A 21,021-nucleotide genomic window follows, 5' to 3' on the forward strand; every position below is an offset into this window, starting at 1 on the left:
TCTCCCCCACCTGCTCAGTGTGGACACTGGGTGCTTGTTCGGGGCCCCTGGGCCCCTCCTGCCATGGGCCTGCCCTGTGGCCATACTCATTCAGGAAGCACTGTCCCCTCCTGCTCCCTGTTCATCCCGGGCCCTAGGGGAGATCCCTGCACTGTTCCTCTAATCGCCTGTGAATAGTGGTGACAGGCGGAAGCCAGAAGGTCAGCATGCTGACAGCCCCAGGGAGGTCTAGGAGAATAGAAAGTGGACAGGCTGTTGGGGAACAGAGATGCTCTGGCAGAGGAAGCCAGCATAGAACTGCATAGTGGCTGGAGCAGAGAACGAACCATGCCGCTGTCTTGCCCCACCAGCCTCGCACACCTCTGGACTGGTTTCACAACTCCTCAGAAGTCTCCCAGCCCAGTGATCTCCCTCTTGCTGACCATGCCCTGCCAGAGCATCTGGAGTTACCTTGGGCCTGGATGACCATGCCTGACTATGTGCCACGTGGCTGGCTGACCCTGCCTCCCTGAAGTTTCACTTGAGGATCACTGGGAAAGGTCACTGGGCTTGGAATGTCAGTAGGCTCTAGTCTGGCATCCACTACACTTACTCTGACACCTCAGGCAAGCATATTACCCTCTAATGCCCTCAGTTTCTTGCTATGCATAATATCTATGGGCTCTTCTGGCTCTCAGAGCCTGTGGGGAAGGTTTTTGTTTCATTCCAGAGACCCTTATGGAAAGATGCCTCCCTCTCTTATCTCCTTTCCCCACCTATTCATTTCATTCATTTAATGAACACTGCCTAGGTGCATGTCTTGTGCTGGGTAGTGATGAAGAGGCAGGGTCCTTTTCCAGGCACTCACAGACTTCAGAATGGGAATCCTGTAATCCGGGCACTAAGTACGTTGGAGAGGGAACTGTTCACACAGGAGGCTGTGAGGGCACACAAGAGGCCTCTAAGCCAGCCTGAGGTCAAGCAGACTTCCAGGAGCGGGCACTGCTAGCTGCAGGGTGTGATAAGAGTTACCGAGGTGAGGATAGGAGTGGGTGGCACAGTGGGGGAGGCTGTTCCAGTAGGGGGAACAGCATGTGCAATGACTGGGAGGTGAATGAGGCACATTTGGGAAGCTAACTGCAGAAGAGGCCTGGGCAGCACAGGCATGAACAGGCCCTTCCAGAGCTCTGGCCCTGACCTAGTGCTGTTGAGGACAAGCCAAGGCTCTCACTCTGCCCCTCAGCCTGTGATCCTAAGCAAGTGGCTTCCCTGCCACCAGCCTCAGTTTTCTTGTGTGTCAAATGGGCCTGCAGTTCTTTGACCGACTCCTTGGGGCAACTGTAAAGCCCTAATGAGGCAGAAGAAGTGAATGTCCCTTGAAAAAGCCCAGAGTGCAGTACTGAGTGATGGGCTGGAGACAGTCCCTGGCAGAGCTGGGGTCATCCCCACTCTTGCCTTTCCCCACAGCACCATAAGGCTGGAAAGGGATGGGAAGGGGCAGCCTCCAGCATGCAGGCTGGAGGAACTCTCTGCAAGCAGCTCTTGGACTCTACTCCTGGCAGCGAAGGCAATTCCTCTTCTGCCTCCACGGAGACCTGTTCAAAGACAAGGCCTCCCAGCCCAACAGTGGTCCTTGCGTCTGCCCAGAGGATTTCAAGAGCTGCCAGGGAAAACAGCCCTGCCTCGGGCTGTATAGGACTAGCAGCAAGTATTTACTGACTGCTGTGTGGCTGCTCCAAAAGGAGCATTTCTGGGACCGAGTAGAGGAGACACTTAGAGGGCCCAGGCCCCAGCCCAGCCGACAGTGCAGGCCTCACATGATGCCCACTGGATCCTGCGCACTGCGTGGCAATGGTTCACGTGTCCGGCCAGTGTTCCTATCCATCCCCGCAACCTCAGCCATTCCAGACCTTTATTGTTTTCTGTAAGTCCCCAAACAGAAGACTTCAGATGCTTTGAGAAAATGAAACCAATGAGGAATAATCCTTCCAATTCCCATTCTCTCCTTCTCTAAGCCACACTCACCTTCCTTTCCCTCTACCAGGGCAGGGAGAATGGTCACCTCCACCCAGGTGGCTACTCCTTGCACAACTCCAGGAGGCACCATCCCCATGTGGCCTGTGCCCCAGAACTGTGTAATGCAGTTCCTGCACTCCCGAGCCCATGTTTCTACCACCCTGCCCTCTCTGGGCTTGGTTTCACAGCACCCCACAGCTGGGCTGGCAACACTTGCAACTGCCCCAGTGCTCACGACTCCATTCCATCCTGGTTCTCTCTGTGCTTCTCTCACTGCCCCCTATCTGCCCTGTTGGTGGGCTCCTCTTTCTCCTGCCCAGTCAATGTGGGCGCCCTGGGAACCATGCCCTTGGCCCTCTTCTTCTCACCCACAGACAGATCATCCACTCTGATGGTTTTGGTAACTCCACAATGCTGATCACTCTGGAATTGCCACTTTTGCCCAGATGCATTTGTCCAGTGACATACTGGACATCTCCACCTAAACATCCTCAGAACCTATAGACTCCAACTCATCCTTCTCTGCAAGAATGTCTTGTGTCTCAACCAGGCTCTGCTATTCAACCTAAATAGGTCCTATCTTGATTCTTCTCTCTCCTCATCTTCATATGATCAGTTCCCAGAGGCCCCCTGATGTGACCTCCTAAAGGTGCTTGACTCTGGCCTAGGTCACCATCACCTTCTGCCTGAATCACTGCAGAAACTGCTCTCCTTGTTCTCTCTAGTTCACACCCCAGAGCTGACTTTGTCAGAACGTGCTCCCAACCCGCCTGAGGGGGATCTAAGAGCTTTCTGAGGGCAGGGGTCATGCCTGATTCATCTTTATCCCCAGAGGTCTCTCAAGTCTGGCATGTGGCAGTGGCTTTGTGAATGTGTGTTGAATGAATGAGTGAAAAAACCTGTTACTCCATATCCTTTCCATGAGCTCATCCTATCCCCAGGAGACCTGAGCTCATGGCTCTCCTCTTCTTATAACTCAGCCCTGCCCCTTGGTGGTGCTCCTCCAGATTCTACCAATCCCAGGAATTTGGCCCTTGGACCAGCCCCTGAGTCAGGGCCCAGAGCATACTATCCCCAGGAGCTGGCAGACAGGAACTATGCTTGCCTCCAAGGTCGGAAATCCTAAAATATGTGCCACACCTACCCTGGAACCTGCAGGGAAAGTCATGGAAAGTCTCCAAAGGGGCCCCACGATGATGGGGCTCAGCCTGCAAGGCTTGCCCAGGCTCCCCAGGTCTCCTGGCCATGGCTCAGCAGCCCCTTTCAGCACTGACAGCTGTTCTCTGGCCAGCTCTCTGCAGGAAGATACGTTCCATTTCATCTGCTGAGGCCTCGTGGATGAGAAGAGGAGGAAACAGAGGGAGGACCATGGGGTGGGGGAGGGGTTGCAGCACACAGAGCCATGCAGACAAAGAGAGGGAGAGAGGAGACAGGTAGAGAGAGGTAGGGAGAGGAGCAGAGAGATACTCACAGAAAGGGGCATGGAGGAGGAAGAGAGCTTCAGGACCAGGTGGGGAGCAGAAAGACAATGTGGAGAGAAAGGGAAAGGGGCCCAGAGACAGGCAGTAAGAGACACAGACAACAGTAGGGAGAGAGGGAAGAAGAGACACCAAGAAAAAGAGAAAGAGGCAAGGACAGGACAAAGAGATACAAAGACACAGAGACAGAGAGGCAAGAAGAGAAGGGAGAAAGAGGAGAGATGGAACGCAGAAATGAAGACAAAAAGTGTGGTGGAGACCAATTCACTGAGGACATCAGGGAAGGCTTCCGAGAGGAGGGACTCATGTATCCAGACATGTATCGAGGACTCCCCCAGGATGGGCGGGATTCAGATGCAGATGTAAGAGAAGACAGGCAAAGTAAGGAGAAGCAAGGGCCTGAAGGTGGATTGGATCTTAAAAATTGCAGGGCTGGGATGGTGCTTGTCTACCTTGAGAGAAGCCAGGGTCCCACATAAAGGACACTTATATACAAACAAGAAGAGGTGCCCTGCTCTGAGCAGGTGCAGCCCCCATGATGTTTTAGTGCAAAGAAAAAGACTCCCTCTCTCCTAAGTGCAATCTAGCCTATGCCAGGGCACAAGGCTCAGTGAGCAGAGCACAGGCCAAGGCCAGATCTACCCTGCCTCCCATCAGCCTGGCACAGCCTGACAGCCCCTGTTGACCCTCTGACATGGGAAGGCAGGGTAGAGCGAGTCCTGTCCTGGGGTTAGGACTGTTAGAACACCCCACTCATCAATTAACCATGTCACCTTGGGGAGTTTCCATTCTCGCTTTGTGCCTCAGTTTCCCCACATGGTGTTGGGCCCCATGGTCTCATGGGTCCTCCCACCTCTATGATTCCTTCGTTTGATGATGTGAACACACACTCATACTTAGTGGGCCTCCCGAGTACAGGATGCTTCTCAAACGTCATTTCATTTCATCCTTGCAGCGGCCCTTTGAGGTGTTGCCAGTTTCCAGATGAGGAAACAGGCTCAGTGAGGGGACGGGACTCGCCCAAGGTCACACACCTGGTAAAAGGCAAAGCTTGGACTTCGATCCAGAGATGTCCCAGTTTACTGTACGTCCTACTACACCCACTCTGAAGTATTGGCAGCTGCGAGGGATCCTGAGTTCACATTTGGGGGCAGGAAATTGTCAGCAACATGTGTCCCTTCTAAGGTTCACCAGATTGGAGAGGAGAGTGTGCAAGTGCTCAGCAAGAACAACACGCAATTAACAGGGCAGTTTCAGGACCGTGTTGAGGGGCTGGGCAGAGGGAGGAGGGGAGAACCAGATGTTCCCACAAAGGCTCCAAAGTAGCACGGGCTCCCCCCGACCAGCACACATGTTTTCTCTCCAGCGAGTATGCTGGGTTTCCAGTTTTCTCCTCCTGGAAGAGGCATCCCAAGCCCGTATTTATGTTCCGTCTGAAATTAATGCAAGGGAAACTTTCAAATGCTAATCTAGCTGCCAGGACAGGCCGGCCGGATATCAACCTATGGCGGTGTTTGTTTTCCTGAGGAAGTATGACAGGAGGGCTGGATGGGAGGGCCAGTGGAGGATGGACAACTGGTCTCTCAAAGAGTGTGTGGAGGGACACTGGCAGAGCCGAGCTTCCTTTCTCCTGCTTTGCGGGCTGCCCAGGGAAGGGCTGGGGCCCTTTCAGTTCAGTGGGGCCTGAGATGACACCACCTCTGTACCCAACCTTGCACCAGGAGCTGACACACAGTCCCCTCCCCTGAGAAGGTCACGGTATGGAGAGGGGGAGATGGGCAGGCAAACACTCACAGGACAGCATGAGCCATGCAGTGCCAGAGGCCACGGGGTTGAAGTGGAAGGAGGGGGACCCAGACTAAGGAGATAAGTGAGGAGTGAGAGGAAGAGAGAAGGAAGGGCATTCCTGGTAGAGAGCACAGCAGGAGCACACGCACGGAGGGGAGAGGTGGTGTGGCACGTGCTGGCCAACAGCAGTTCTGGGTTGCAGTAACATAAAGTGAAAGGGGAGGTGGCAATAGCGAGGGTTGGAGCAGGAGGGTGTCCCTCCTCCATGACATTCTGATTGCTACAGGACATGGTGAAGGGGACAGATTCAAGCTGGGACCAAAAAACACTCTCCCAGGCAACTGTCCAGCTGTAAGGAAGTGAGTGCCCCACCCTTGGAGGTGTGTAAGCTGAGGGTCGAAGAGCACTTGTCAGGCCTGTGAGGGGTATTCAGACATCCTATGGGGAACTGGCTGTGTCTGGGTAGAACCAGAGATTCTGCCTGCTTTAGCAGCCTTTACCAGCTGCTCCTCTTTGGAGGCTGTTAGAACGCAGGACGTCAGAAATGAAAGTGCCCCAGGGCTTCAGCTGGACAGCTCAGCTCTGCCATGAACACCACAAAGATGGATACAAATTCCGAGAGAAGCAACCCTGCTGAGGCTAACAGAACTCGCCCTGTGTCACAGTGGCAGAAAGGGGCAGAGCTGGGCTCAAGCCCAGGCATGGCAGGGGGTGTGTCCATGTCAAGGCCCAGACCCAGGCAATGGCCGTGCAGGGTGATTCCAGTTCAGCACAGGACAGAGCCTGTGATGGGTTCTGTGAACTGCAGGAGGCAGTGCTGGGCCAGGGATCTCCATGGCCACAGCAGTCACTCTTTACAACACCCAGAGGCTCCTTTTTTAGAATCACAACACCCCAAGATTCCTGGGAGCTCCCTGTTGGCAGGGACAGGGCCCCACGCCTCCTGAGCCTCAATGCTACTTGGAGCTGAATTTGGCTCTTGGGGTTTTCCCACAGCATCTCAGTTGTATCCTCAGAGGCCACCAAGCACTTCTGCCCCTCGACCCCAGCGGCTCTACTGTCTCCTGTGTGGGAGTCCTGTTCTTAGAGGACTTCGAGCTCTGAGGGGCCAGGGACCCTGAAATAATGGTGGCAACACAAGAGCTCACATTTGCGGAGTGACTGTGCAAGGCCAGGCCCTGAGTGCTAGTGAGCTGGATCTCAGGATCATCTGCAGAGTGGGAGGCCACAGGCTGAGAGAAGTGAAGCAACTGATCTGCCCAAGGCAACTTCTGATCAGGAGAACGCAGGGTTTCTAACTCACACAGTCTGGGTCCAAGCCCATGCTCGTAATCCACACTTTCTTCTCCTCTTGCCTTTCTCACACTGTCCAGGAAGAATGTTGAGCTCCCTGCCAGATTCGTACATTCTCCTTCACTGATGGAGCAGCCCTGGGATCCGGCCTGGGGTGTGGGCACTCTGTTCTTCTAGACTCTCCCCTGTTTCGGAGGGTGAGGGCTGGCTCCAGCTAAGGACAAGCCAGGAGGGGATGTTCCTCTGGCTGGCTGGATGTTCTGGCCTGAAGCAGCAACGGCGACTCTGGCCAGGGATTGCAGCCCTTCACAGGCATGCCAGCTGCCAGATGCATGTGTGGTGGGGTGGCAGGGCCCTTTGAAGCACCGTTGGAAATTCTGAAACACTTCAGATGCCGTGGCCTCAAGCTCCAGCTTGGGGAGGGTGGCAGACCAGGGTGCTTGCCAGTGAGAGAGGATAGCAGCTGCTATTTTTGTTTGTTCATTTGTTTTGTTTTTTTTAGAGATGGGGGTCTCACTCTGTCACCCAGGCTGGAATGCAGCCTTGGCTCACTGCAGCCTTGACATCTGGGCTCCAGCAACCCTTTCACCTTAGCTTCTTGAGTATCTGGGACTATAGGCATGCATCACCATGACTATGACTGGCGAATTCTTTTATTTTTGTAGAAATGGGGTCTTGGGATATTGCCCAGGCTGGTCTCAAACTCCTGGCTTCAAGTGATCCTCCTGCCTCAGCCTCCCAAAGTGCTGGGACTACAAATGTGAGCCACTGTGACTGGCCTGCCTCTTGTTTCCAAGGTGAAAAAGGCCTTATATGGACCATGGCTGCTCTTCTGTGCCCAGCTATGAGCTCTGAAGGGCTGCCATTTCTGAGGCCACCAAGTGAAGAAACCACGCTGGGGAAGGAGGTGGGTGTGGGTCTTGCCCTGAGGACTATGGAGATGATGAGTAAACTGGAAGGCAGCTGGATCTGCATCAGGGAAATTTCAACTGGTTTTCATCTCCTCCAGGAAGCCTTCTCTAACTTACCCTGCCTCCTTTCAGTGCCAGTCACTCAAACTCTCTGTTAGACATGTGTGGAAATGCTGAATGTTGGGGGCTAAAGGGGATCTTGGATCTAGCTCTGTCTAAAGCCCCTCACTGTGCAGACAGAGGAGGAAAGACTCTGAGAAGGCCACATAGATCTCAGAATCCCCTTTCTACCCTCATGTCTTTGGCGTAACTGTCACCTTGCTCTATTTTCTTTCTTTTCTGGCTTTTCCCTACCTAATCATCTTGCCACCTCCCCTCCCTACAAACGCTCCTTCTTAGCACTAAACTCCCCCTCCTCTAGCTGTGATTGCATGGTTTACTCAACAGTACCTGGGACTCTCTTTCCTTAGGTCTTTTCATTTGTCAATCTAGCCTCAACTTCCAAAGGCAGATGTGATGTGGCTGGACCCCTCAGTCTCCCACCATGGGGGCAGAAGATGTAGGTTTTAGGCTGGGTTTTGCTGTGGGGTAATGTAGAAGCAGGCAGCATTTCTGCTTATGGACCTCAGGGTTGGTGCATTCACTCATTCATTCATTCAACAGTGGGTAATACGCACCTTCTTAGTGCTCAGGGAGTGGACATCCTGGACTGGGAGCATGAGAGAGGCTGTGATAGCAAAATCCTGGAGGCCTATGGGAGCCCAGACAGGAAATCAGGGAAGGCCCAGCAGAATTCCCAGCAGAACAGAGGGCCCAAGTGACAGCTGGATGGATTTTTTAGGGGTCAGGATGACTTCCTGGTCATCAGGAAGAATGACCTAGACAATGTGACCACCATTTCACTCCAGTTCTAAGACTCTCTGACATCCCATCTGTACTTGGATTTACTGATCAGCCAAATGGAATAATAAATACCATCCTGTTTCCCTCCAAGAGGAATTGAGGATGTGGAAGGGCCATATAAGTTGATGGATATAGGAATTTTTTCAAGCAGGATGGTGTCCACTCTCTAGGGAGCAATTTCTATCGTTATGAATTTTAAAAGGTGTTAATGGTATTCTGTGTGTTGGTCTTGTAGCTCTCCCTTCTCTCAAGCCTGGGTCTTCACCTCTGATCTGCTTCTGTGTCCCAGCTTCACAGGTGTGTTTTGGATTAAGGGTCTGCGGCACTCTAGCTGGGGTAGAAACAGGTTGGCATGAGCCTGGGGGCTGCATGTGCCAAATGTGTGGGTGCCTGGGTAATGGAGCCAGCCTCTCTGTCTCTGGTGCTCACACTGTTTGCCTCTTAACTCTTCAAGTTCTGCCTTCTGCCTGGACTTCTGCTCCCTGTGAAGCAGGTGACAGCAGTCCTGCGAAGTGTGATTTCCATTCCTGGAAGGCTCTTAGCTCCATACTCCTCCCAAGGAATCCAAGAGTGGCTGGAGCAAATAATGCTAGCATGTTAGAAGGCTCTGATTACAACATGCTGGAATGTTAGAGCTGTGCAACTTTAAAGCAACAGCATGTTAGGGTCAAGGATTTTGGAATGTCAGAAGTTAGAATTCTACTCAGATTATAGCACGTGCTAGGGACGGAGTGTGTGATAACCACTGGTTCTCAGAGTTTGAAATGAATGGGCCCCAGAGGTTACCTGGTCCACCCCTGAGTCCGGCTCATGTCTCCAGCCTAGTTCCTCTAATTCCTACATTACTCATTTTAGTCCAGGAAAAAATAATGCTAGAAGATTTCTGGATGGCTGAACAAGTAAATATCCTGAGAAACCTGTTTCCCTGGAACTAAGCGTAAAATTGTAATTTTCTTCTAGTGCATAAGACTGGACCCCACCCCTGCAATTGGGCCTGGAGATACCTTGACTCAATGGAATGAACTTCATTCTGTGTGATTTGGTCCAGTATGTCCTCATAGAACATCTCCTAGGTATCAGCAATTCTGAGGCATATGTGCCCTGTCCTGGAGTAGTTCACGTGCAATGGGATGATCACTGAGCAGTGGGTGCTAGGATAAAATCAGCACACAGGCCTGGGTGACAACATCCACATTTACACCCCAGCTGCTTGGTGTTGCTGGAGAAAATCTTACACCTGTGACTTGGCAGGTTCATGGGCCCTCATTGCAGCCAGCATCCTCTATGTTCCTAGCGTAGACAGAGCAGATTTGTGGCTGGCATGTGCCCTAATCTCGGTCCACAGCAGCCATCACAAATCAATCAGGGCCTCTTCTCTGCTGGGCTCTGATGTGACTTTATCATTGTATACCATAACGTTCCAGGCAGGTGCTACCAATCAATCATAATGGCCCACGGGAGGAAACATCTTTAACTTCTTGTCCTGATCAGGTCTTGTGGCCAATTTCTCTTATGTCAAATAGTCTCACCTGAGAATCCTCCCTTCTCTTTCCTCTTCCTCTGTGGATGACTTCACCTTCTACTTCAGACAGTGGTGCTCTGATTAGAAGCCATCAGCTGAGAATTTGCTCCCTTTTTGGCTGCCAAATGACTTGCCTACCAGCCTCTTCCCTCCTTCCCTTCAGTTACAGGTGAAGAGGTGTCTTCCTCCAACCAAGGCATCCTCCTTAACCCTGCACCCGAGCTCTGGTCGCCACCTTGCTGCCTTCTTGGAACCTCAGGCTTATCATTTTTCCCCCCTCTCTCCTGTATCATCAGCCTCACCCATCCTAGAATATTCTCTTCATCACATTTCAAGCATGCTCAATTCTTTCTCATCTTAAAAAAAAAAAAAAGGAGGGTGAGTGGGGAGAACAATGCAATTACCAGATACTCATTTTGCCAAGTAAGGAATTTGAGACTTTTATCTGCCTCCCACCATCATCTTTTTAATTTTCTTAAGTAAGGAATATTTTAACTTCAAACACAGTTGAAAGGAGATAATTTCAGAATATAAACCTGTAAACTGAATAAATTTAGCTAATAAGGAATTCGCCACCTTGTACTTATTTTTCTGTTAATTGTAGACCAGAGGAAACCCAAGGACCTGCATCTACAAGCAACTGGACTAGAAAATCTTGGGGGGCTCTTGAGGCTCAGCCGGTCCAGCTACAGGAGCTCAGCAGACAGAAAATGGGCTTTTTCTCCCCTCTGGATGACATGCCCCCTCCATGGCCATAGCCTGGCTACTTCCAGAACATCTAGGCTTGCACACTGGCCACAGCCACCTCCTGGATAGGGAGGGCTTCCATCTGGGACCCCCCAGCATCACCCAGGCCTGCTCAAGGTTGTCACACATTTGCACCCCACCTGCCCCCAACTGCAGAGTAACTTCCAGAAGAGGTCACACAGTGCCAAGTTGCAGAAAGATCACAGATGCTAAGAGTATTTTATGAGATGCACCAGCTAAACAGGCACTTGTTTCCACAAAATCATCAACACTTTTGTAAGCATACAGCAAGGGCACCACGTGCAAGGGAGATGGCCACACCTGGGACTCAAGAGGCCAGGGTTCACATGGCAGGTCTGCCTCCACGGCCTTGAGGAAGCCGTTCATCTTCCCTGAGCCTTTGTTTTCATCTGCAAAATGAGTATCATTAAAACCCATCTCGTGGTGTTATGTAATCAGAGAGCCTGGAATGGTGGCTGGCACATAGTAAGGGCTTTTATGATAAGAATCCTTCCACCATGGAAGAGCATTTTAATACTGTGTTCTCAAATGAGTGTATCCAGAACAATCCCATGAGGCAGATGTATTGTCCCAGTTTTACAGATGAGGGACTGAGGCCCTTGGAGGTGAAATGGCTTTGCCAGCGTCTCTTAGCTCCAGGGGCAGAGCCACACTTTACAACCAGGCCTCCTGACCCCAAAGCTCTTACCCTTTGCACTGAAGCCCCCTCAGAGCAGAAGAGAGGAGAAGCCAGACTGCTGTCAGCACTGGAAATCCCTGTCTGTCCTCACAGGCTCCCAGGGCAGGATTCTGGAGCTGGGCTGGGCCAGGCAGGCGTAGGCTCAATCTCTCACCTTCACATGCTTGGCCCCATCCAGACTCCAGAACCACAGAGCTTTCAGGAACTTCAACTGGACACTGAGGCTGGGCCTGTCGTGGAATGACAGAAGAGCCCCCAGCAGGGGCTTGGCTCGGACACCTGGCAAGGCTGGGTTGGGGGGTCATTGGTGTGTCTTATAATTACGTTTCTATTTCCTGAGATATTTCTTAGAGATACCCATGGACTCTAGGCTTGAGAGACATTTGCATGAGCAGACACAGGCCTGGGGGATGGATAGGTGCATTCCTGGTAGTATAGACCCTTCCTACATCCCATAGCCTTGGGGGTCTTATGAGTTATTTGGGACCTAGCAGGCAATGGGCTGCAAGAGCCCAGCTGGGTCTCAGGGTCCCCACTGCCCGGCAGTCCGGGGACAGAACTGCAGGGGCCCCCAGGTGGGTAGGTGAGGAGTGGAGCGGGTATGTCTTCAGGTCTCACTCCACCAAGAGAGTACTTAGTCCCAACACTGCACATAAGTCAGCCTGTCACCGGATGTGGGACTCAGAAATTACATGATCATAAGAATGTAACAAGGCCGGAGTGGACTTCCCTCACCACAGCTTTCGTGTGATGCGTTCCATGTCAATACGCTGACTCTGTAACAGGCCCGCTGAGCTGGCTCAATGCCCCACACACAAAAACAGAGCCCTTGGATCATAGCTCCTGGGCCTGGGGTACAGTTCTGGCCTTGTCCTGGACTTTCTGGGGGCTTTGCTCATGTCCCTGCCCTCTGTGGACCTCAGTTTTCCCACAGCTAGGATGAGGTGGGCAGCTCAAGCTCAGAGGCTCTGTCCAGCTTGGAAATTCTTGGGTGGAAAGGAGATCTGCTGTGCAGAGTGGGCCGTTTGTACCAGGCATGGCTGAGCCAGGAGAAGTGGCAGCTGCCAGCAGGATCTGCACGTGGCTCCAGATCTGTTGTGGAGAGTGGATTCATGAGAGCGGAGGTGAGTCTCCCTTTGCCCTGACTTTACTGCTGGCCTATCCTTATAAATTCAGCAGCCCAGAGGAAAACAGGATGGGAGACCCTGGTCAATGTTCATTTCTTTACTCATTCATTCTTTCACTCACTCAGCAAGCTCAAAGCCTATTACACGCTACCAAAGACACAGCGATGATTAAGTGGTGCCCCACCTCTGAGGCGAGCATGGGAGACAAAGCCAGCACCACTCACTGACCACAGTGTGGGGAGCAGTCCAGAGGCAGGGAGGAGGGGAGGAGGCTGGGACTGGGATAGTGCCAATGGGCATGGACAGAGTGGATGGGTGTGAGGTCTTTCTGGTGGCCTGTCAACAGGATTCACTGGGGACTGATTACATTTTGGAGATGGGAGAAGCTGGCATTGGGCATGATGCCTGTGTGCTGGCCTGGTGCTGGAGTGGACATCGGTGCCCCCACAGACCTGGGGTTTCAGGAAAAGGAGGTTAGTGTCCACGGCTCCCCTCACTGCTGTGATTTTCATTGTTAGACTCTCCTGACTTCTTGCTCATAGACAGAGCTGGTGGTAGCTACCCCCAGCCCTGGGAGACTCTGCTCCTGGGTCCTGGGGCAGGCAGGACTACTCAGGTGGGGTGTGTGGAATGAAGGGCCCCTCACTGACTGCACTCTCTGGGGGCTCCCCTTAGGCCTGGGGAGGAGCCTGGGGGCTGGATGACTCAGGGTGGTTCCCCATTTGGAGTCTACTGGGGGCTGTTCCAGAGCAGGATGCACTGCCCTAATGCCTATAGGAGGGAGGGCGGACAAGGCAGCTGGATGGTGGGGGAGTGGGAGGGGACTCTTCCCTGCACAGTCCTCACAGCTGTCCTGACTCACTCCGAGCTCCCAGCAGGTGCCCTGCAGCTGGAGAGTGGCTTACCCTCTCCATGCTGCCAGTCAAGGTCCTGCTCCTGCCTCTAGACCCCTACAGGAATCCCTCCCTTCTCTAAAACCCATGGCTGAATAGCTCTGGAATCCTAGATGGCCCAGGTAAGTCCTGGCTCCTCCTGTTCAGATGAGTAAACTGAGGCTACAAGAGGGAAAGAGACTTGCCGGAGGCCACGACAGGCCATGGCAGAGATCCCGCATGAACCCAGAACTCTTTCTGCCTAGATGCTGTGCCTTAAAGGGGCTGTCCCAGGAGGACTGTATCTACTTCTGAGCCCCTCCCCTGTGTCTCTACTACGTGAGGGCTGCAAAGGAGGGGCGAGGCCCAGCAGATGTGCCCCTGGCTCTTGCCCTTAGGGGTGAATGTTCAAACAGTGGACATATCCCATTACAAAATCAGGACATCCACAAGGGCCCTTGTGGGTTAGACTGACTGCTCGCCCTGGAGGGCGACATGAGGGTGGCAGGAGGGGAAGGGAACACAGTGGCACCAGGTGTGGTGAGCATGTCCAGGAGCCATCTCATTAATTCTCACAATGCAGGAGGTGAGTTCTGGCAACCCAAATTGCAAGTAACATGAGCAAGAAATAAATGTCTGTTGCTGTAAGTTACTGAGCAAAAGCTGGGTAGTAACAGGAGGCAAACACAATATCCTGGTCCCAATGTAAACATAGTGTTTCTGGCAGGGACAGCCATGTAGAAGGGAACAAAGAGTGAGGGAGGAGAGGAAAAATGAAAGGAAAAGGAACAGAGAGAGGAATGCTAAGTCCTGCACCTGAACATGCAGACTCCCCTTTGCATGAGGAGGCCACGTCCCCCAGAAGCAGGCATCAAGTTCACGGTTCCACATGTGATGACCACACTTATACTCAGTATCATCATCACCATGATGATCATTGCAGCTGCCTTTCTGAGTTCCTACTATGTGGCAGGTTGTTTTTAAAATATTATCACTCATCTTTACAACTATTCTACAAAGTAGATATTTTCAGTTCATCAAATAGTGATTGCTATCACTGCCCATTTATATAGAAAGAATTGAGTCTTTGAGAAGGTACCAGCCAAGGTGATGTGGTTGGGCTGGGATCTAGAGCCAGGACTGTGGGACGCCAGAGCCAGCCTCTCCCTCTGGGGCCACATGGGCTTCACAGCCTTGCTCCTGGCTCTGTGGGTGGGCCTGAGGCTGGGCTGTGCAGTGGGAGCTGGCTTTAGTTCTGGGCTCTCACATGGCTGCCTGGGAGCACGAAGGCACCACAGAAATTAACCTGGCTGTGGCAGGGGTCATCACTCCCTTTTCCCATGGGGACCGTTATGGAAGAACCCTTGAGAACTGCCCTGGATCTCGGTGCTGCTGCTAAGCACTGTGTGGCTTTTCCTGCCCCATCCTGGGCCTCGACTTCTCCCTCGATGAAGTAGAGGTTAGGGGAGAGCCAAGCATATCTCCCAGGATTCTGCAAACAATCCCTTCCCCACACTGGCCCAAACCTGCTCCGAAGGCAAAGAAGCAGATCTTGTCCTCGTTCTCCCGTAGAAGCGCCATGACCCTCTTCCCCATGCGCTCATTCCTCTTGTAGATGAGCTCCTGGCGGAAGTAGCTGTCAATCTCCTGGGCCGTCACCTGCTCGTGTGGCGGGAGGGTGGTGTTGATAAAGTTGGGCAGCTGCAAAGGCAAGACAGAGGCTGCCTTCAGTTTTTTTTTTTTTTTTTTTTTTTTTTTTTTTTTTTTTTGATAAAGGGTCTTACTGTCACCCAGGTTGGAGTGCAGTGGCTCGCTGCAGCCTCAACTCTCTGGCTCAAGCCATCCTCCTGCCTCAGCCTCCCAAATAGGTATGCACCACCATGACCAGCTAATTTTTAAATATTTTGTAGAGACGGAATCCCACTATGTTGCCCTGGCCGATCTTGAACTCCTCCTGGCTCAAGAAATCCTCCTGCCTTGGCTTCGCAAAGTGCTGGGATTATAGGCATGAGCCACTGTGCATGACCTGCTGTCAGTTCTTTATGGAGCAAGGTGGACTTAGGATGAGTATGCATAGCCCTAGTGGGGCTGGACAACTTCCTTTTATGAGGCCCCTACAGTGGGCTACATGTTTTGTACATGTTTCTCATCAATTCCAAAATCCTCTCAAATAAGCATTGTTATTCCAGTTTTACAGATGAAGCAAGCAAGAGTGGAAAAGATCCAGAGATGTGCAAAGTTGCACAACTAGTGAAGTGGCAGTGCCAGGATAAGGCCTAGCTGCTGGGCTTCCACAAGTGTTGCTCTGCCTCGCGTCTCTGCCCTGTTTAACCTCAGCAGATGCTGAGGTCTGGGGAGGCTGGCACTGTGCTCACCTTGTTAACTGCTCTCACTTCACCACTGAGCCCAGTGCTGGCAAGTACAAGGAATTTAGTTCAGCAAGAGGATGTGCAGGGTCAGTTGAGCTGCCTGGTACAGCAGGAAGGCCACTGAGTACAAGAGTAGGCTCACCCCCTGTTCTGATGCTGCGTGGCACCGGGCAAGTTACTTAACTTTTCCAAGTCCCAGCTTTGTCACTTGTAAGATCAAACTGATGATATTGTGGGGATTCAATAAGAGGATGGGGGCTATCATGGGCTGCATTCAGCACATGCCACCCTACAGAGATGAGAGAAAGGATCATCACTTTTGATTTTCCCAATGCCTGAGCCACCATCTGCTGCCACCACCAACTCCCCATCCCTGCACCACCACTTTCCAGGACATAATGCAAATGCCTCCATCCCTTTTTGAATACCTCAACCCCAGGACCATGGCTTCCCCCATGTTGGTTTGCTCGACAACCTAGCTTGGAGCTGCCTTGGTGTTTCGCCATCACCCCACACTATACGCCCAGCTACATGGCCTGGGAACAACATTAACAGGGTCTTGAACTAGGCAGAGAGCTTCCTGGGTTCAGGGACAGAGCTTTTGTCATTCCTGGCCCCCAACACCCGGCACAAAGAAGGTCCCCAGATTCCTTGAACCTTGAACTGAAAGTTGTGCTGTCCCTTTCTGACCACAGTTGCCCCACTGTGTTCTTCCATTCCCAACATTTTGTCTTTCCAACCTGGATAACAGGCCCAGGTGCTCCTGCACTGTCTCCTCCAATATGTGCATGGGGCTGTTGAGGAAATGGAGGCAGGGAGTCAGAACATACTCTCTCTTTCCTCACAACCTGTCAGTGTCATTCCAACCTCCAAGCTCCTGCTCACAGGATGGTTTCCACCTGGTGTCCCCTCTTCCCCTTCTCTATCTTCACCTACCCAGGCCCAAAGCACAAGACACCAGACCTTGCAAACTGAAGGGTGAGGTGGATGGAGAGCCTGGCATGAAGAGGCTAATTTTCTACAGGTTTAAGCCCCCAAATGGTCCTTCAGCCCAGCCACATGGCTTCTAGAGCCACTGCAGTGTTGTCAACACTCCTTCTGAGGAAAATGGAGTCAATGGAGGCTGAGCCCTAAGGGACTCTAAAGAGGCTAGGATATTTGCCTCTGCTATCTGCTGGCCAAGGCCTAGTGTGTTCCCCAGAGTGAGAGGAGAGGTAAAGGTACATGCACCATGGGGCTTCTCTGCCAGAAAGGCCTGACTCACTGCTCTGGGATGAACAAGACAGTAACATGGCTGATGTCCCCTAACCTTGTGCAGTGCACAACTTGGACAGCTGTAGACAGCAGTGTTGTTAGTGCCCAGTCAGAGTTGGCAATGGAATTCTTACTTCCCTACATTTCCCTGCGCTTTCAAAGGGGTTTGAAAGCGATGATTGGAAACCCTAACACAACAGGGCACGCTTGAACTTGATGCAGCTATGGGAACACTGAAGGCTTCTGAATGGGGAGAAGCACAGAAAGCCCATGACTCAGAGGAGTTATTTCTGGAAATATGACCCTCACAGGTTCTCCCCGTTCTTTAGGTATGGAAAAAAATGTAAACTATGTTGTACCACCAAATAAGTATTTGTCTAATCAGTGAATGAATGAGTGAGCTGAGGGGCCTTAGAAGTATGGGGTTATGAATGTAGGGCCTGAAGTCAGCCAGCCAGGACAACGTGGGTTGGAATCCCTCTTTTGCAGCTTACTAGTTGAGTGGTCTCTCTAGAACCAGAAAGTGACTTGGCCTCTCTGAGACTAAGTTTCCAAATTGGTAACATGGGGGTAACACATTATTGTAGGGATTAAATAAGATGCATTTTGGAAAGTGCTTACTGAGCACTGTGCCTGGCACAAAGGAAGTCCTGAATCAATGTCAGCTATTACACAACTGGCCTGGGGATGGAGCTGGCTTCATCACTTTTCCCAGTGAAGGGTGGCCTTGGGCAGAGGGTAAAGATGAAGATGACAAATAAATGGCTCTGAACCACTGGAGAGTACCATGAAGGCAGCAGTCCACTTCCCCTCTCCTTCCAAGGGTCCTTGGAACCTAACACGTGTCCAGCCCCTCCTCCTATGCTTCCTGACCACAAATGTGCATGTACACAAAGATGATTCTCCATTTGTTAATTGGGGAGTCAAAAAAAATTAACAAGGACAAGAACCCAAAAGTGAAAGTTTAAAGCCATGAAGGAATTGGGCTAGCTCCGCAGGCTCCCGGGGCTGGCCAGCCGCTGGCCGGCATTCTCTGAATGTTTCTTGCTGATGGGCCTTGGCTCCTTGCCAAGGATGAGTTCTGGGTTTGGGCCAGGGCTGGGATGGAAGCAAATTAATGATGTCATTAGACTTGTTGGGGGCCTTAAATCTTCTATGACAAGTTTAAGTGCAGGATGCACAATAATTTTTAAAGAGGACATGTGAGGTCTCCAGGGATGGGGTGATGAGGCGATTGGTTGGACAGGGCTGGGGTGGGGCTGTGGGGGATGAGTTCAGTGTAGTCTTCCCTGACCCATGAACCATGTCAGGTCTAATGGTCAAATGCTCAGGTCTGCTGACACCACCTATCTAAACTCTGCACCCCTTCCCTGTAGCCCATCCATCCAACAGACACCCTGTGGGAACTTCCATGAGCAGGGCCCTGTGTTGGGCTAGGGGGCCTGAGAGCTTCCTCAGACTGGGTCTGCTGCTCTCGATGAGGCTCACAGCCTGATAGGGGAGTCAATATGTGCACAAGAATACTGATGGATATGTGCTTTGAGAGGACAACGAGGAATGTGTGAGCCCAGAGGAGGAACCTAATAGGGTAACTACGTGTCTTGGTTTCACCAGAACAGTCCAGGTCGATGGCTGGAGGAGATTGCTCCATGCCTGTTAATTATTTTGATCCTGAATTGTATCTGACTCTCAGAATTATCTGGGTTTGGACAACAAATGCATGCAGCAACTCTACACCTAAGGCAGTCTTGAGGCTCAGACCAGGCTTCCAAGGGGAAGGCCTTTGGATCACCCTGCTGTTGCTAGGCACTGACAGTGCCAGTGGCCTGGGGGCTGCAGAGGCCAGGGATGCAGCCATTGCTGCAGATGGGGACAGTGGAGCCAGGATGCAGGCCAAGGATGAGGTGCCCCTGGCCCCTTTCCCAGTGTTATCCACCCAGGCCTGCACCTGTCCTGCCCTGGCCTCCAGAAGTTGCTTCCTCATCCTCCACGTTATAGCCAGAGGCATCTTTCTGACCACATTGCTCTCTGGCTTGCACTCTCCACCCCTCGGCATCTCCTCTTTACCCTCATCTAGGGGACTCTACTGCCAAGCCTGGTTTTCATATCACTTTCTCCCTCAAGCCTTCAGGCAAAGGGACTGTGGCCCCACAGCCTCTGTATCCTCAGTGCCCTGGAGACTTTGAGGCCCCCAGCTACAGACACAGCCCTACCTCCACCAGATCCCCATGGGAACTGGATTCAGCCTTGCTACCCTGACACCAGGCTTTTCTGCACCTTGGGGTAGGGTTGCCCAGCCCCTCCTCAAGCGACTAGATTCTATCTGTGCACCCTTGGGGCAGCCTGGGTTGCTCTTTGAATCCAGGTGGCCCAATCCACCTACCCTCTGTCCCACTTCAAATACGGGAACTGTTGGGAGACCTCTGAGGCAGTTCCACTTGCCAAAGACAAATCAGTGGTCTGGACCCAAGCTCAAAGAAAATCTGAGCTTGCCTTCTCCTGAGGTCATCTCATGCCTCCGTTTCTCAGCTTAGGATCAGCCACAGTCGGGCCAGCACTCCGTCCTGCACACTCCCGCCCTCCTAGCCACATCATGGCCAGACCATCCCGAGTCATGACCAGGGCCTCTTTTGCCACAGAGCTCCCTGGCTGCTCAGGACTCACGGGGGTCTCCCTCAGCAGATGAAGCAGGGTGGGCCTGGCCACAAAGGGGGTCCCTTGTAGGTGAGATTCCTAGGAGCCTCATGGTGTCAGGGTTCTTCTCTCCACCCTCACTTCTCTGCCACTGAGTCAGAGCTCTCGGAATCCTGAGCGTCCTGCGGCAAAGCCTCCAATTCCTTTCTCTTTCATTCTCTATGCTGCAGCAAGGACGCCACGTGCCTACATTTGCTCGGGTGATAGTCACTCACTGCCATGTGCTCTGTGCCAGGCCTAAGCTGGGCAATGGGGACCGAGATAGGTAGCACACCATCACCCTCAGGAGCTCCTGGTCTTGTGGGGGCAAGTACTGAAGGAACACCATGGCCCGGCCCGGCTCTGTCTGCAGGCTACACTTGCAGCCCCCCTCTCCTGTTCTCCTCTCTGGCTCACTGGTGCATGGTTTCCTCTGCTGGAACATCATTCCTCCCCTTGTCTATGGCCAACTCAGGTTCTTCCATGCCCTCTCATCTTGCAAAAATCTTTCCTTCTCTCCCCAGTCCCAGGCCCTACCCACAAGCCCTTCTAAATCAGCCATTCCTTCCACAGACTCCAAATGCTTCCTCCACTCCATCCTCATAGCAAGGATCACACTTTGGTGCAATTCATTCTCGAATCTCCCCATCTTCCCTATGTGGCTGTAAGCCCCTTTTCATAGCACCATGTCTAGCATTTATAAACTATTTCATTCATTCATTCATTCATTCATTCACTCAGCAAATGTTTACTGAGTCCAGCTCTGGGCCAGTGGCTGCTCCAGCCAGTTGAGGTAAATCCATGAATAAAACAGACCAAACTCCCTGCTCTCATGGAGCTTATGTTCTAGTAGGGAGAGCAACCAATAAATAGTCACTAATCAATGAATCAAGTAGATAGTGTGTTATAAGGATGGCAAAGGCCATGGGGAAAAAAAGTGGAGCATAATAAAGAGGGTGAGAGTGTGGGCATGCAGGCCAGGTTGCAATTCTGAGTCGGGTGGTTGGGGCCAGCCTCATTGAGATGATGAGATTTTAGTTAAGTACTGCAGGCAGAGAGAGAGTAAGCCACGGTCATACCTGGGAGAGGCATTCGGCAGAGGGAGCAGCCCATGCAAAGGTAGAAGCTGGTGAGGTGGGTTCACACACCAGCAAGAAGGCCCGTGCAGCCCAAGTGGTGTGCAGGAGGGGAGAGCAGAAAGTGACAGGGTAGGGAGAGAGCATGGGGGCCACGCAGGCCACTGTAGAGACTCTGGCTTTCACCTGGATAAAAATGGGAAGTCCACGCAATGTCCTGAGCAGGGAAGTGGTGTGTTCTGCCTAATTCAACTGCTTCTTGAATGAACGGGTATTCAAACACCATGACAGAGGAGGCACAAGGACCTAGAGG

The 21,021-nt window shown here is 52.2% G+C and overlaps 1 protein-coding gene across 1 annotated transcript in view; it reads right to left on the reverse strand.

Annotated features, from left to right (window-relative positions):
- The window catches only part of TRABD2B (TraB domain containing 2B), a 247,774-nt gene that overhangs the window by 19,161 nt on the left and 207,592 nt on the right, over positions 1 to 21,021 (reverse strand). Inside the window, exon 4 of the mRNA XM_030823909.1 lies at positions 14,863 to 15,037. Coding sequence (XP_030679769.1) covers positions 14,863 to 15,037 — 175 coding nt within the window. The remainder of the gene's footprint in view (positions 1 to 14,862; positions 15,038 to 21,021) is intronic.

The sequence above is a fragment of the Nomascus leucogenys genome, chromosome 12 (assembly GCF_006542625.1).
Source record: "Nomascus leucogenys isolate Asia chromosome 12, Asia_NLE_v1, whole genome shotgun sequence".
Classification (NCBI taxonomy): domain Eukaryota; kingdom Metazoa; phylum Chordata; class Mammalia; order Primates; family Hylobatidae; genus Nomascus; species Nomascus leucogenys.